An 18,222-nucleotide genomic window follows, 5' to 3' on the forward strand; every position below is an offset into this window, starting at 1 on the left:
CAAGGCGAGCACTCTACTGCTTGAGCCACAGTGCCACTTCCAGTTTTCTAGTGGTTTATTGGAGATACGAGTCTCACGGATCTTCCTGCCTGGGCTGGCTTTGAACCGAGATCCTCAGATCTCAGCCTCCTGAGTAGCTAGCATTACAGGTGTGAGCCACCAGTGCCCGGCTTCCATGAGATTCTTATCTCCAATAAACCACCAGAAAACCAGAAGAGGCACCGTGGCTCAAGTGGTAGAGCACTTGCTTTGAGCTGAAGAGCTGAGGGACAGCACCCAGGCCCAGAGTTCAAACCCCACGACTGATCCCCCTCCCCCAAAAGGAATGTTATAAGTAATGAAACAAAGTTTCCAAGGGAAAAATGTAAGTTTTTGCACATGCATAAAATGTCAAATTTCTGCCTAATAAAAAGTCACCAAAGGTAGAAGATATCTCCTCAGTTTTTGAATATAAAGAGTTAAGCATCCAAGGGAATGGATCTAGTTCTCTGCTACAGCCTGTGTACAACAAACACCATGCTAAGTCCTGCCAAGTGACAGGAAATTCCAGGGCTTTAATTATCATCATTAGCCACAATGAACACAGGACTGTTTTTTATAATTTTTTTTGCCAGTACTGGGGCTTTAATTCAGGACCTGGGCACTGTCCCTAAGCTTTTGCACTCAAGATTGGAGCTTTACTACTTGAGCCACAGCACCACTTGCAGCTTTTTGTTGGTTAACTGAAGATAAGAGTCTCATGGACTTTCCTAGCCACAATCCTCAGATCTCAGTCTCAGGCATAAGCCACCAATCCTTGCAACATACTTAATGGTAAACCAGTGGAAATTGGGAACAGGACACAAGTTTCTACTTTCTTCATAGTGGTGAATACTGCTTCAAAATTCTAGATATTCAACTTGATGTGATAAATATGCAAATATTGGAGAATATTCTGTTTGTGTATTTAGATATCTCTGAAGACTAACAATAGAAAAATACAACAAGGTTTCAGTATAATATTAGTACATAGAAACCAACAACCTTCCTGTCCAGGCAATAAGCAGAAAATATAATGGAGGGAAAGATCTCGTTTACTACAGAAAGTAAAAAAGATAAGATGCTTAGCAATAAGTTTAAATAAGAAATATACAGGTTTTATATGTAGAAAAATTTTTAATCCTATTGAGGGACATAAAACAAGATGTACATAAATGAAATGACATACACTTTCCTAGCAAGGATAATTCACTATTGTAAAGACGTCAACTGTACCTAAAATAATCTATAAACTTAATGAAAACTCAATAAAATTGTCAACAGATTACATTTGGGAACATTATTCTACATTTCATAGGGGAAAAATAAAGTTGTGAGAATTGCCAGGAAGAGTAGCAGAGAGAGAAAGAGAGAGAGAGAGAGAGAGAGAGAGAGAGAGAGAGAGAGAGAGAGAGAGAGAGAGAGAGGGAGGGAGAGGGAGAGGGAGAGGGAGAGGGAGAGGGAGAGGGAGGGAGAGGGAGGGAGAGGGAGAGGGAGAGGGAGAGAGAGAGGGGGGGGAGGGAGGGAGAGGGAGGGAGAGGGAGGGAGAGGGAGGGAGAGGGAGAGGGAGAGGGAGAGAGAGAGAGAGAGAGAGAGAGAGAGAGAGAGAGAGAGAGAGAGAGAGAGAGAGAGAGAAGAGAGAGTGTTGAGGATGGACTAACCTGCCAATTCCTAAAATCTATCTCACTGTTACAGCAAATAAGGCAGTCTCCCAAGCAGAAAGATAAATACATGGGACAAAAGATAGTCCACTACCTGGGGATGGTTGTATACACCTGTAATCCTGGCATTCAGGAGGTAGTGGTAGGAGGACCAGCCTGCAAGACCAGCCTGGATTACATAATGAGAGCCTATCTCAGAAAACAAAAAATAAAGAAAACCAAACCACAAAAACCTTTGGCTGCTCTCAAACTCTCTATTCTTCCCCTGCTTCAAATACCTAGGATTATATGTGTGTACTACTATGCTCAGCTTCCTGCTTAATATTGATCTTTATCACTAGTAGTGTAGGCTGAGCTGGTAACATAAAGAGAAGACAGCAAAAGCTTCAGTGGAGAGGTAGTAGGGCTGAAACATACAGTTGTGAATGTTGTACTCTACACAATCATATGTCGGCATCAAATAAGCAAATTCATTTAAAAATAAATATAGTACTCTCATTTGTTAGTATACTATCATTTGTCTTTCCATGTAATCAACATAGGTACTTTTTAAATAGTGAATCTTTATGGCAGCTTTGTAAAAACTGGCATTTTACTGAAACTGAGAAGTGAAAGTAACTTGTTTAAGGTCATGAATCTTTCTTTTTTGACAGTACTAGGATTTGAACTCAGCTCCTTGCACTTGCTAGACTGGCACACACTTGAGCCACACCCCACCTTTTTTTTGGGGGGGGGGATCCAGTGGTGGGGCCTGAACTCTGGGCGTGGGCGTTGTCCCTCAGCTCTTCAGCTCAAGGCTAGCGCTCTACCACTTGAGCCACAGTGCCATTTCTGGCTTTTTTCTTTTTGCTTATGTGATGCTGAGGAATCAAACCCAGGGCTTCATGCATGCAAGGCAAGCGCTCTACCACTGAGCCACCTTCCCAGCCCCCCACCTTTTTGTTTTATTTGTCAGATAGGATCTTGTGATGGTTTTGCCTAGGGGATAGCCTCACAAAGGATCCTCCTACCTAAATGTTTCCTGTATCTGAGATTATCAGCATGGACTACATCCAGCACATTGGTTGAGATAAAGATCTCTCTAACTTACTGCCTGGGATGTTCTTGGACTGTGAGCCTCCCTGTCTCTACCTTCCAAGTACCTGGGGTTACAGGCAGAAGCTGACTATTCTTGGTCAAGGTCATGCATCTTTTCAGTTATTGAACCAGATTTTAAAGTTCTACTGGGATTCCAACCCAAGTCATTCTGACATTATGTGATTATTTTTCTCTGCTTTGCTCCCTTTCTTGTGTTAGACTGGGGATACGAAAAGGGTTGGAAGTTTAGTTACTATGATGGAACAAGATGGCAACCAGGCATTGGCCCAACAGGCTTCCACTGATGTGTATGTTAAGCTAAAAGCAAGGCTATGGCCTCCAGAGGTTCTACTATCAAAGACCCAGACATCCTAAATACATAGATAACTCTATTTTAGGACTGTGTAAATATTCTTAACCTGGGTGGAAGACAAGGGGCTTCATGGAGGGGAAGATACAGTCTTCCTTTTTCCTACATGTTAGGCACATACATGCATGCATTTCAATTAATCCCCATGTAAACTATTGAAGTGGGTAGGTACCATTATCACCATGTTACAGATGAGAAGCCAAAGGCTGAGAAAGAGCAAACATTCACCTAGCAAGTGAGAAACTAGAGTGTCTAGATTGGAATTTGCTCACTCAGAGGGTCAATGCTACTGAAGCAAGGACTCCCAAGATGTAGCAAATGCTACTTGTACAATATTTTCCCCCAGGTACCCAGGAAGATTTTAGTTCCTCCTTGAAAAAAAGGGAAAGGGAGGATGAAATCTAAATAAGAGGAAAAGGCTTTCTTGATGGCAGCAAACAAATGATATCTCAAAAACAAAAGCAAAGCTGGGCTCTGGTGGCTCATGCCTATAATCCTAGTTACACAGGAGGCTGAGCTCTGCAGATTGTGGTTCAAAGCCAGCCCAGTTCTTTAAGAATCATATCTCAGATTGATCACTAAAAAGCCTGAAGGGGAGCTGTGACTCAAGTAGTAGAGTGCCAGTCTTGAGTGAAAAAGTCAAGGGACTATGCCCAGGCTCTGAGTTCAAGCACCAGTATCAGCACAAAAAAAAAAAAAAAAGCAAAAGGCAAACTGCCTGCCAAGGCTTGGGCTCTTTTCCTTTTTGCATGGGCTGCTTTTGCTTCTCCTTTTGGTGAGCTTTTCCCCTCTTTGGACCTAATTGAAAATGAAGACCAATAATTGCAAGGACCGAAAAATCTCTTCTTTGCCTCTTCCTCAGCCCTTTTGAAGTTTTCTTGTTCGGAAATTTTATTTTTAAACTCACCACAATAGCTTGGCATTCCAGGCTCTTAGTAGCAATAGCTCACAGGGCTGGACTCTCTTGCTTTTCCCTTCCCTCAGAAGTCAAAAGATAAGACTGCTCCAAGAGAAACAACCACTCCCAGGTTCTTGCAGAAGGAAATATTTGTGAGATCCAGGAAGTGAGACCGAAGGAGGCTACACAAGGAGGGGAAAAGGACCCAGAGAGCTTTGCTGACATCTGTCTCTGTCCCTGGGTTCACAGAACTTCCAGTAAGGAACAATTGGCCTAACAACAACATAAGGCTTATAGTAGGACTTGCCCTGTGCCTTCTACAGTCCCCAAGATGCTGATGCCTTTGAAAAGATCAGAGAAGTCCTTGTTTGATGCGCTGATGGGCACTGTCCTAAGCTGAAGATGTTTACCTCACAAAGATGTTTACCTCTATTTGTGGTCAAGGCAGCTATATATCCAATTCTCTTGATAAAAAAAAATGTGTATCTTGGTCAAAAACTGGCACTGAAATGCACACAATTTGCAACTAGTGCTGATGATGGAAATGGAGAGAATGGAAACATTTTAAGAAAGTGATGGCTTTGCCCATATTATAAACTATGTTTTGATATATGTGGGGTGAGAGGAGGTAGGTAGTTGTGGGGTACTGTGTCAGGGTGGTAGAGACCTGTGTGAAGATTCACACAGGTCTGGTAAGATTCTTTTCAGCAATGTCAACATCCTCAAGGATTTAGCTTGAAGAACTGCTGCTCGTTGGAGAATTTTAGCAAACCCAGTTCTAACGAGCAGTGAGATGGAGCACATCTGGTGAGTAACAGTCTGTCCTTAGTACAGGGATTTTCCAGCTCCTTTGATCTCTAACTTCCCAGGTCTAAATCAAACCAACGTGGGCTGCCTCTTCTTCAGATTTTCTTTTTATTACAAATTCCTGCATCTTGGCACATACCCAAGGAACACCATGTGCATTCAAGTCCAGCTATTTACATTGTACCAGACTCCTTCCTAAATTTTCTTTGTCTATTTCTACTCTCAGATTCAGTAGTTTGGGATTTGGTTGTCTGGGAGTTAATATCAGTATAGGTACTAGGTTAGTGCCCCATCCAATATTCCTATACCTATCCCTGTTAATAGCTATTCTATTTTTATTCACCAAGATGTAATAATATGCTGGTATGGGCTGATACACTTGTAAAGAAATTATTTTTTTCTTTTCAATGCATTTACTTAAGGGAATAGTGGATCTGAGAATGCTAGGTTTTGTAACGCTGTTACAGATTTCCAGACTGCTCTCTAGGAAAACGGAACTCATTTATACTATTTCCAGAAGCATGTAGTTTGCCCACAGCCCTGCCAAAGAAGGCTTTTTTTTTTTATCATCTCTACTGATCATTTCTGTTAATTGTTGGGAGTTTAATAAGAAGCTTGTGCTACTTTGAAGTTGCCTTTTGTTTGTAATTCTTTAACTGCCAGAGAGGTTGTACTTTTCCATGGGATGAATGGTTTGTCTGCTTTGATTTCCTCATGTGTAAAGTCAATTGCCTGTTTATTTTCCCTAACCACTTACAAAGCCAAATCTTCAAACTGACCTATAATATCTGTATTTGCCTTTTCTACTTCTTGGACATAGTTGTGAGCAATGATGTTGATACTAGACATTTCCCTATTCTGCTGCTTAGCATTTTATTAGATTTTGTTGAACAATCCCCCCCCACCATTTTTTACATATTTGAACCCATCCATCTCATCTCTGATGATTTTCAAGTGTATCTTGCATCCACAGCAGGAACTGAAAGGCTAAACCACTGGTAGACTTTCTGGATAGGAGGTACTGTGGCTCTAAGTAAGGTATGTACTATGTACATTAATTATGCTTTACTTGATTGTCTTACATTTCTCAAATTTATTAAAGAAAGAATTATTGTTTTCTCGGCTCAGGGTTGCTTCCAATATGCTTTATATTCTTAAAATAGGTTGAACCTGCTCCTAGAGTCTCCGTCTTTATTTCCTCTTTGATTTTATTTTATTTTAATTAAAAAAAATTTTTTGTCAGTCATGGGGCCTGAACAGCTCTTCAGCTCAAGGCTAGTTCTACCACTTGAGCCACAGTGCCATTTCCAGCTTTTTCTGCTTATGTGGTGCTGAGGAATCGAACCCAGGGCCTCATGGATGCAAGGAAAGCACTCTACCACTGAGACACCTTCGTAGCCCACTGTTTTTGACATTTTAAATCCACTATCATGTGCCTTTGATAACCGTCGCATCAGGACAAATTTTTAAATCTCAGAAGGTTAGCTGGCTTCCAGTGGGTCAATCCTGTAATCTTAGTTACTCAAGAGGTTGAGATCTGAGGATTGAGGTGTAAAGCCAGCCCCTGGCAAAAAGAAAAAAGCCAGCTGTGGAGCTGTGGCTCAAGTAGTGGGATACCAGCCTTGAGCAAAAAGTGAGAATGCAAGGGCCTAACTTCAAGCCCAGTACTGGTATACACACACACACACACACACACACACACACACACACACACACACACACACAATCTGAGCAGGTGAGTTCCACCATCATTACTTTTGGGGTTCCACTCCACTTCTTCCACATAAATTTCACTATGAATATGACAAGTTCTATTGCATATCCCATGGTGATCTAGTCTTAACAAATGATATCTACATCATTAGTATATTCACTCTTCCCAACTTGAAACAGAATAAGACATCCATTCATTTATGTCTTGGTTTCTCCCATTAGACTTTTGTAATTGTCCTTGAATAAGTTTTGTGTGCCCAATGCCACACTAATTTATGGAGGTAAAAGAATCAAGGTACACTGCACACACAGGTGTGTGTATAAGTGTGTGTGTGTGTGTGTGTGTGTGTGTGTGAAATACCAAGACCCACTAAACACTGTGTCTTAGGTTACTTCCATTCTTGAATGTAACTTCATTGTGTGAGAAATGACTGTACATTGTAACACCTTGAGCTGCCATTAAAATTGTTATGCCAAGAGATATATTAGAGCAAGGGAAGAAGTGACATTGTCTGAAAAGAAATGTACTCATTACCTGACTTACATAACTATAACCCCTCTGTATATCACCTTTATAACAATAAAAATTAATCATAATTGGAGAAAAAGAGATATACTAAAAATGATACATATACTAAAAATACATGATAAAATAAAATGGGAAAAAAAGAGGAAGGATAGATTGGGAATGTAAAGAAGAAGGTCAACTTGTTCAAAATATATGGTATGTATGTATGAAATGATCACAATGAAATCCTATTGTCTTACTAGTGTATGCAAATTAAAACATAAAATTAAATTAAAAATGCCAAAATAGTTTAAATAATCCTCCTTATTTCCAAAGGTTGCATTATTCTTGAAGATTTCTTGAAATATCTTCTTTGTAATGAAATTAGATTCAACTCTGAAGTCTTTTGCTTCTACTCAGTCGGTAAGAACCATGTACTGAATATTCCACACCCTGCCCAGGAGGTGGTGGAACTAGGGCAAAAGAGAGCTCTAGGCTGAGAATTGAAAAAAAAAAAGGATGGAGTTCTGGTTTGGTCACCTACTTGCTATATAAACCCAGAAGGAGTGGCTCTGTCATCAGATTTCTGCTTGACCGTGAGAAAGCAGTTTTAGTCTCTCTGTGAGTCAATTTTCTCATCTGTGAAACTAGATCAATAAATAATTACCTCATGGGATCATAAATAATAACGCATTTCATGTAAAATGTATATAACTTGCTGGGCAGGGTAGCTTACACCTGTAATCCCAGCTACTCAGAGGGTTGAGATATGAGGACCTAAGTTCAAAGCTAGCCCAGGCAGAAAAGTCTGCAAGACTCTTATCTTTAACTAACCACTAAGAAGCTGAAAGTGGAGGTGTTGCTCAAAAAGTGTCAGCCTTGAGCAAAAAAGCTATGCAAGAGCATGAGGGTTTGTGTTCAAGCCTTAATATACTAGCACCAAAAAAACACATATAACTGTGTCTCACACATAATAAACACTCTGTAAGTGTTAGCTACTGTGTTCTTGCTGCTAATACTATAATGATACCTTTTCTTCGTTTCAGCTTCCTCCTCAACAAAGGGGAAAAACAAGACTTAAGCTCACTAACTTATGAGGAGTAATAGTGGCTAAGTATATAAAAAAAAATCACACGCCTTCTAAAGTTCTGCATAAAATAGGAAAATGGAAAGAATCACAGCAGGCAATCGTAGGTAGAGAAAACCAAAAGATATAATCCAGAAAATAATATATTTTAGCTTTTAAATGTATGTGCTGACGCAAATCTTCCTCCTACTTGATCTACTCACCATCTTCCCCTCCTGCTAATACCAAAATGAGTTTGCATTCTCTGTATGCAAACCATGTAAGAGCAGAAAGAATAACCAGGAGTGGAATTACTTGGAATTATCAATTCATTGTAGGTTTCTAGGCAGAGAGAATAGCTCAAGATTATACATTTGATTTTTCCCACCTACACTCATCATTCCTGTTGTGACAGAAATGACATAATAAATGTGAAAAAATACCTGTGTGTGGTAGTGAGAAAAAGTGAGAGGAAACTCCATCAGAATTTTTCCTCACAAAAATATCAGTTCTTCAAAGATATGTGGCTGGTGGCTCATGCTTGCAATCCTAGCTTCTCAGGAAACTGAGATGTAAAGATCATTGTTCAAACTCCTTGAGACTCATCTCCAATTAACCTCCAAAAAGCTGAAAGTAGAGGTGTGGCTGAAGTGGTAGAATGCCAGCCTTGAATGAAAAACCTAAGGGACAGTGGCCCAGGCCTTGAGTTCAAGCTCCAGTACCAGCAAAACACACACACACACACACACACACACACACACACACACACAATTGAGTTCAAGCTCCAGTACCAGCAAAACACACACACACACACACACACACACACACACACAATTGAGTTCAAGCTCCAGTACCAGCAAAACACACACACACACACACACACACACAATTGAGTTCAAGCTCCAGTACCAGCAAAACACACACACACACACACACACACACACACACACACACACACACACACACACACACACACACACACACACACACACACACACACACACACACACACACACACACACAAACACGCCCAGACTTTCTCTAGTCCTTCCTTTACTGCCTGGGATCTCTGATTGTGATCTGCATCTTTCATCTTCCACATCAACAGCTTTTCTAATGATCTCTCTGTTTTTAAACATCATCCAGAAAAAGAGATTTTGCCCAAACCTTCACTTAAACCAGAGATTCTCATATGTAGCTTGGATCAGAATTGCCTGCAAGGCTTGATAACACATAGGCACTATGTGGGCCTATACCCCACTTTCCAATTCAGCAGATCTAAGTGGGGCAATAGATTTTTTTCATTTCTAACAAGTTCTTGGGTGGTAGTGAGGTTGCTGGGTCTGGAACCACATGTTGAAAATCACTAAATTAAACCTAGTTGTCCTCAATTTATCTCATTTCCCCCAGCCAACTTTTTTTTAAGACATTCTAAATATTTAAATATCTTTTAGGCCTGGTGCCGGTGGCTCATGCCTGTAATCCTAGCTACTCAGGAAGCTGAAATCTGAGGATTGTGATTCAAAGCCAGCCCTGAAAGAAAAGTCTCCATGAGACTTTTTATCTCCAATTAAACACTCAAAAATTGGAAGTGGAGCTGTCGCTGTCAAAGTGGTAGAGCCACTAGCCTTGAGCTGAAGAGCTCAGGGACAGCCTTCAGGCCCTGAGTTCAAACGCCACAAATGACAATTCAACTATCCATCTATCCATCCATCCATCCATCCATCTATCTATCTATCTATCTATCTATCTATCTATCTATCTATCTATCTATCTATCTATCTATCTATCTATCTATCTATCCATCTGTCTATTTCTCTATTTCTATCTCTCTCTCATATATATCTTTTAAACATGTTTTTCTTTTTAAACAGTTTTTTAATCACACAGGAAAATATAATAATATTAAAATTAGTGAAGTGAAACTTGATCCTTCCCACATGGCTGGTGGCAATGTAAAATGCTGTAGAAACATTTTTAAGCAAAATAATTCTTCAAAAAGTTAAGCATAAAGTTATCATATGGCCCAAATATTGCACTCTGAGTACCTAATCAAAGAACTGAAAACATATCAACCCTAAAACTTGTACCCAAAAGTTTTGAACAGTAATGTATATAAGCAAAGTTGGAAATAAGCCAAATGTCTATGGATGGACAGACGGATGGATGGATCGTAGTCTATTCATACTATAGAATATTACTAGGCAATAAAGAGAAATGAAATATAGAAACATGATAGTGCATGGATGAACTACTAAGTGAAAAAAGTCAGACACAAGAACCCACATTTTGTATGATTTCATTTATACGAAATGTGGGCAAAGGCAGATCTATAAAGACAGATTAGTGGTTGCTTGAGACTGAATGGCAAGTGATTGCAAATAAGCATGAGGAATCTTTTTAGGATGATGTGTTTCTAAAGGTGGATCGTGGTAATGACTGTACATCATTGTAAATTTACTAAAAGTCTTTGAATTATACATTCAAATTAGGTGAGTTTATGATGTGCAAAGCTATTTTCATTTCTTCTTAATGCCTCATCCTTACAGGACCATCATGCCATTGGCCTTCGATGCCCACTACTTTACTAAATTTGCTTCCTTGAAGGTCACTTGTGATTGCAAACTGTCAAAGCTATTAACAGTCATCATCTTCCATAATGGCAATACACCAGCAGATTTCTCCCTCTACTTCAGCTGCTTGACCTTTCCGTTTTCTTTCCTGCCTCATTTTCATTATCCTACTCCCAAGCTGAGTGTTTGACAAGCATCCTCCAAAGAATATACTTGTGTACTTCTTTCATCTCAACTAGAACATATTCCAATTCTAACTTCTCCACCAAACCAGCATCCTTGAGTACGTGCCCCATGTATGTGGGTAACTTTTTGCAAGTTACTAGGCCTCAGTAGTGTATCTCCTTTGTTCCTATGCTCTACTCATGAAGCTTTCTCTACTTTCTCAAAAAGTGTCATTTATTTTTTAGCAAACAATGTGAACAGATAATTCACATGCGATGCAATTCCAACAGATGAAAAAAATGTTCAAAGTGAAATGATCAAAGTAAGCAAGTTACAACAATAATAGGTACCATTGACACCCACTGCATTAGAAAAAGAACATTATCAATGAAGAGAATACTTGCAGAAAGTGGTTTTCTGCTATAGTGCTGATGGCCAAGTAAAACACCTCCTGGGGAAAAGAGTTTGGTGAAATCCATAAAGAACCATAAGAATGCTGCTCCCAACTCCAGATAATTGTTTTTAATGAGATCATCAAAATGAGAAAAAAGGCTATAGTTACTCAAAATGTTCTGCAGCATTACTTCTTAATAGCAAGAAATAGGAAACAAACTAATTACCCAACAATTTAGAAATTAGTAAGCAAATTAGAGCACATTAAGCTGGTGAAATATTAGATGGCCATTAAAAATTGTAACTATTGAGAAAAATTGCACAGCAGCATGAAAAAAACATTCACCAAGTAATGCCCCTGAAAGGAAGAATCAGATGCATAAAAATACATCTACATAGTTATTATAACCATGCCAGAAATAATCTCCATACCTATAGATAAAGCCAGCAGAGAAATGAAAACAATAAGGATGGGAAGGTGGTAGAAATCAGACTACTTTTTGTTCTGGTTTTTAATTTCCTGTAATATTGTTTTCATAATAGACAAGCTTTTTTTCTCCAGAAGCATCCCATATATATATATTTCTCTCTTCTGTACCTACCACTCCACCTCCCTAATCCAGGCCACACTCTTTCATGCCTGGCTCACTGCCAGTTGGGTTCCCCTTACAACATCCAGGCTACAGATGCTGCCAGATTGCCTAAAAGGTCACATTGATCAACTCACTTACCTGATCAGTGATCTTTGTTATAGAAATGATAATGGTTTTTTTAACTGATGCAGGAAAACAAAAGTTGTGCAAACTAATACGCATTCACATTATGAAATATTTAAATCAGGTTAAATATATCTACCTCGTCATTCATCATTTCTTTGTGGCATAACTTTTCAAAAGCCTCTTTTGGAAATCTATAGCACAGCTCATTAATGCTATCTGTAGTCATCATACTGTAGAATAGCACATGGGAAGTTCTTGCTCCTATCTCAGTGTAACTCAGTGTCTACTGCTGCTCAGTGATCTTTAATTGCTCTCATATTTCAATCTTGTCTCATTCTTAAGGTCTAGCTTCCTGGCCCAATGCTAAACTAGTCACCTTTCCTCTTTACTGTTATGAGTGTGGATGCTCCACTTCCTCAGGATCACATGAAACATTTACTGAGGGTTTTCAATGTCAGATTTTGTTTTCAAGAGTTTACTTTCTGTATGTATGCCAGAAGTAGGGCTTGGACTCAGGGTCTGGGTACTGTCCCTTAGCTTTTACACTCAAGGGTAGAACTCTACCACTTGAATCATACCTACGCTTTCGGACTTTTTCTGTGGGTCTGGCTCTGAATTGTGATCCTCAGATCTCAGCCTCCTGAGTAGCTAGGATTACAAGTATGAGGTACCAGCGCCTGGTTTTACCCCTAGACTTTTAATGAACAGACCTTGTTTTCCATAAGCCCTTTGGGAAGAATTGTTGCCAAGAAGCAGGCACCTCCAACAACTCTGGGGACAGTTCCAACAGAGGGATGGCCCTCTTACCACTGTGCCTGCTGTAAATGCCCCAGGACCACTGTGAAAATGGCACAGTTGATTCTTCTTCATTTCTGTTTTAACAGTCTGATCCCATAAATCCTTGGGGCTTGCATGGGCATTGCTGCCTCAGGCCTCGGAGTGACCATCACACTGTCCCACAAAATTGCCCAATGTGGCAGATGAGGAAGAGCCACTGAAGGATGGTAGGGGGCTGGTGTGCCCACTCTTTGTCTACCCACCCACATAGAGGGTTGCTATACAAGATCTAAAATGTTCTTACAATCAACAAGGTCTATACCAGCAGCCTGAGATACAGGCTAGATATCCTATTGGCATAAGTCCCTGGTACGGACACCAGACCAGTTTCCTCAAAGGAAACAAATCACACCTAAAACCTTAGCAATTTCTATAGAAGACCCAGAAGCACCAGACTCACCCCAACTCCCTGAATGGTCACTTACCTCCCCGACTGGCTAGTCTTCCTATTTCCTGTTATTGGTTTCCATTTGTCCCCAGGAAATTCCTGCAAAGCAAAATTCTGATGTTAGAGAGCTCCGAATGGCCAGGTGCGAGACTGTCCCTAGCCAGGCCACCCAATTGGTATGATTATTGTTCCAGGCCAACTAAGGAAATATGCACCTGGAAGGCTGCCTTTCTGTCGAGAAGATTGCTGAACTGCCGCAGGCATACAGACACCCAGAGAGCACTCAGGGACCTGGACACTGTAGGTTAAGAACACTGCATTTCCCTCTTGCTCCCCTCCCCTCCCAAACCATGGTTTAAAAAAAAACCAGTTTAGCATGTTTGCTGTTTGCTCTGGCTCTTGCCTGCACTGAAGGATGGAGGTCTTTTTCTTTGTTCTGCTGGATGAACCTGCTCATTCCTTCTACCTCTTTTGATACAGAAAGCATCTTCTTGGAAACTCTGGCCTGGAAGGGGCTTTGAGGACAGGACATTGTACTGTAGCAACCCTCTCCCTGGATGGATAGAGGGACATCATGCATGCCAGTCCCTCTATTCTGCAATGGCTCTTCCTCTTCTGCCCATGTCTGCTAGCAGGGCCTGAGGTGGCCTCATACATTTGCACCAGGTGCCATGGTCTCCACACTATACTCCCCACTCTGGGAATTTTTTTTTATTATTATTATGCCTAAGCAGCATTTTTCCTTTCAGGCCAAGCCAAACATATAATTTCTAAAAATGTCCCTGGGCTTCCTATTCTAACTACAAACTGAAAGCAAATTTGCTTGAAGATCCTGATTGGGGCGGGGGGGGGGGGGGGTGGGCAGGGATGGTATATATGTTCCAGAACTGGGGTTTGAACTCAAAGCCTTATATTCTCCCTTAACATCTTTCCTCAAGGCTGACCTTCTCCCACTTAAACCACACCTCTGGCTTTTTTGCTAAGTTACCTGGAGATAAAGAGTTTCACAGATTTATGTGTGTGTGTGTGTGTGTGTGTAGGCTGACTTTGAACCAAGATCCTCAGATCTTAGCCTCCTGAGTAGCTAGGATTAGAGGCATGCACCAACAGCACCCAGTTTAAGCCTCTGATTTCAGATCCAGCCCTCCATGTATAAACTCAGAGCTTAGCTCAATGGTAATGGACAGTTTTTCCTAAACCTCGCCAATCTTCCAAGTTGTTTTTCTCCAGTGCTGTTATTATTAGCTCTAGTCAAGATTTTATTGCCTTTCTCCCAGTACACTTCCCTTTGAGAGATCAGACACCTGTTGAAGGAGAATGAATATAGGACTTTGTGTAAATCATATTGGCTAAGACAGTTTTAGCTGTGTTATTTGAAACAAGTTCTGTTATTTCCCATCTGGCAAATAAGGATTATGCTGTTTAGTCTTGCTGGATTACCAGCTGTGAGGATTAAATAAAATGTGGTGCAGCAAGAATACCCAGCCCAGTCCTTGGCATATATAGAAGGCTCTAGATGGATAAGGTTGCCACCACCTGTAGTTCTGTCATTTGAGAGACTGAGGCAGGAAGATCACTTAAGCTCATGAGTTCAAGACCAGCCTGAACAACATAGCAAAAACCTCACCTCAAAAAGATTTTTTAAAAGAAAGTTCTAGCTGTGTACTGATATTTGCCATCAATGCGAGTCTAACTACTTTTACTTCAGACTACATCAAGGCCATTGTGAGATGTCCCTGCACAGACACCATAATTCATTTAGCCACAGCAAGAGCCAGACTTTCCTGTCCATGCACTTGTCAAGTCCTGTAGAAGTGCTCAAAAAAAAGCAGCGGCCAAACAAAACAAACTCCTTTCTACCTCTTCAAAATCCAAGTATCCCTCCCAGAACTGTGGCACTGTTTCTCTTAAATGACCTGTGCCCTTTGAACCAAAGAGGCAGTAATCCCCATGGCTGGTTGCAGTTGGGGATCATTGTGGAACTTGCTGACCTAATTAAGTACTAAGTGGCATCCTACCACACTGGAGAGGGGACTGGTCTTTGCAATTGGCTTGTGGAAAGGCAGGGATGCACCCTCAAGAGTTGTTCTCTGTAGCTAAATGGCAGGACTACAAATCCTATACCCACCTTCACTAGCTGGGTGAACTCTGAACAGCCAGGTAGGACAACTTCTCTTTCTTTTAGTTCCCCCAGCTATATTAGAGTAGCCTATTTGTGATCACATGAGCATCTGTTTCTTGGCTACTTGAGGACTCAGAGTCAATACATCTAAAACATCTAGAACTATATCTGATGTCCAATGGACACTCCCCACCCCCAATGTTAGTTACTATGATGTTGTTCAAATCCTGACTCTGGCACTTGTAAGATGTGTATTCTGGGTGAGCTTCAGTTTTCTCCATTGTAAAATGAGGATCCTATCATAATTTATCTCATACAAATGCTACATGAACAAAATTGACAATGCATTCACTCATGAAATAAGATATGTGTGCTGATTTCCATTCTCCTAGTATCACTGCATAAAAGCTGATTAGCGCTCAACCTTCTGTAGGGGCACGAGAAGCTGAATTTCAGTCTTACTTCTGACAGTCACCCACTACCATGGGAATTACAGCTGGAACATCTGCACACATGATGCATGCTCTCCCCATACGTTGTGAGATTGGAGACAGCAGAGCTCTAATGGCAAGTGTAGAATGGGCATACAGTGGTTCTGAGCAGCCATCTATGTACCCAAAGACCTAGTAGTTCATCTAACAAGCAATTAAGAATTCAGTATATCCTTTCCCTCACAAGCACACAAGGACACACATAGATAGGCACAGGCTCACCTGCATTGCTGCTGCCTAGTAGTTGAAAGAAGTTTACAGTGAACACCCATATGCCCATCACTTAGATTCTACAGTTATCATTTTGCTATATTTACTTTATCATATATCTGTTTACCCTTCAATCCATCCACCAATCCATCTTAAATCCTTGATGCACTTCCAAGGTAAATTGCAATAATCTTATCTGCATAAATTTGAAAACAAATAAAATTGAAAAACTCCTTCAAAGCCTCAAACTAGCAAAGCTTATTCAAGAAGAAATAGATAACTGAAATAACTCTTTCTAGGAAGGGAGTTAAAACTTGTAGTTAAAAACTTGTGTGCACATATATACACATACACACACCACTTGAGGACCAGTTGGCTTCAATAATGAACCAGATACTTTAAAAAGAAAATACCAGTTCTATACAAACTCTTTCTGAAAACAGAAGCAAAAATAATCCTTTCCAACTCATTCTTTAAAGTCAGTATTATCTAGATATAAAATGGGATGAAGTTTTTACAATAAACTACAGACTAAAATCTCTGAATATCACAGACACAAAAATCCTCAACAAAATATTAACAAATCAAATCTAGTGACATAAAAAGGACACTACATTTTGATCAAATGGCATTTATCTTGGCAATGCTTAATATGTTGTTCATTTCAAGAACCAATCAATATAATTCGCCATTTGAACAGACAAAAATAGACCATATCATTTTTCCTATATAGTTATTTGAATAGACAAATCTTTTGAAACTAATAAAAGAGTATTTACTCAATCTCATAAAGGATACAAACAAAAAACCCTACAGCTAACATCAAACTTAGTAGTAAAAAATTTAAGAACAAAGTAATGTCTGCTGCCTGCCACTTCTTCTGAACTTGGTATTAGAGGTCCTAGATAGTACATTTGGGCCTCTATCTACCCAAGGTAATGGCATAAAAAATGGAATGCAAGATATAAAATTCCTTCTAAAGCCAAGTATAGTAGAGCAGGCCTATAATCCCAGCTACCTGGGAGGTGGAAACAGTATGATCAAAAGTTCAAGGCCAGCTTCAGACAAAGTTAGTGAGAACCTGTCAAAAACAAAATAAAAACCAAAGGACTAGAGGGAATGGCTCAAGTGGTAGAGTACTTGCCTAACAGGCAGAAGGCCCTGAACTCAATCTTCAACACCTCAAAAAAATTTCAATTCCTAGATGCCATGATTGCCTATGAAAAAAATGTTTATAACCTATTGAAAGACTACTAGATTTAATTCACAAACTTAATAACAAATTTGCAAGACATAAAGCCAGTAAAGGAAGTCCAACTATAGTTCTACATAATAGTAACAAAGAATTTTAACTTTACATTAAGAAAAAATTATTATAATAGCATCAGAAACTGTGAAACCTTAGAGATAAGTATAACAAAATATATTTAAAATTTATATGCTGAAAATTTTAAGTTGGTACATAACTGGCCTTCAGTAAAACTCATCATACATAGTAAATAATGGCTGATATTTGCTTAGAGTTTTTGAGCAAACTTTGCTTCCCACGATATACACAACTATGAGGTACATATCTGTTGAATTTTGATGAAAACACTTGTATAAATTTAGTCCTTACCAAGTTGTAGAATATACACTTATGTTCTTTTCCAGTCATTCACTGGGCCAGCACTTCCTGGCAAGCCAGCTCTCAATTTTTTTCCCCATAGAAGAGCTTCTTTACTTATTCCCTAAGTTCCTTTTTCCTCAAGAATATATATTGAGCGGTTTCAATCATCTGGCACAGGAATTAATTATGTTTTGACCACAACAGCCTCAAAGTGTCACTACAGATGCAATAGGAAAGAAATGAGGCAACGGGCACTCTACCACTTGAGCCACAACTCCATTTCTGGTTTTTAGATGGTTAATTGGAAATAAGAGTCTCATGGGATTTCCTGTCTGGGCTGGCTTCAAATCATGATCCTCAGATCTCAGCCTCCTGAGTAGCTAGGTGTGAGCCACCAGCTCCTTGAGAGTTCTTTTCATTTGAAGTAGTTAAAATTACTTTTGTCTAGCTCTAAAGATGCACAAGTATATTGCACTCAGTGGATGAGTGTCAGACCCAAGTTTACTAAGCCACTATCTTGTGGCATGAGCCACTCATGCCCACCTCATATTACGCAAGTGTAATTATTATATTTTCAAATGATTGGCCTACCTTGCT

General features: G+C 39.9%; 1 protein-coding gene across 2 annotated transcripts in view; it reads right to left on the reverse strand.

The window, feature by feature from the left end:
• The window catches only part of Shroom4 (shroom family member 4), a 216,970-nt gene that overhangs the window by 20,386 nt on the left and 178,362 nt on the right, over positions 1 to 18,222 (reverse strand). For both annotated transcript variants that reach the window (XM_070025724.1, XM_070025725.1), the window contains one exon: positions 13,231 to 13,292. In XM_070025724.1, coding sequence (XP_069881825.1) covers positions 13,231 to 13,292 — 62 coding nt within the window. The remainder of the gene's footprint in view (positions 1 to 13,230; positions 13,293 to 18,222) is intronic.

This window comes from Dipodomys merriami, unplaced genomic scaffold, assembly GCF_024711535.1.
Source record: "Dipodomys merriami isolate MVZ:Mamm:240054 unplaced genomic scaffold, mDipMer1.0.p SCAF_171, whole genome shotgun sequence".
In the NCBI taxonomy this organism is placed as follows: domain Eukaryota; kingdom Metazoa; phylum Chordata; class Mammalia; order Rodentia; family Heteromyidae; genus Dipodomys; species Dipodomys merriami.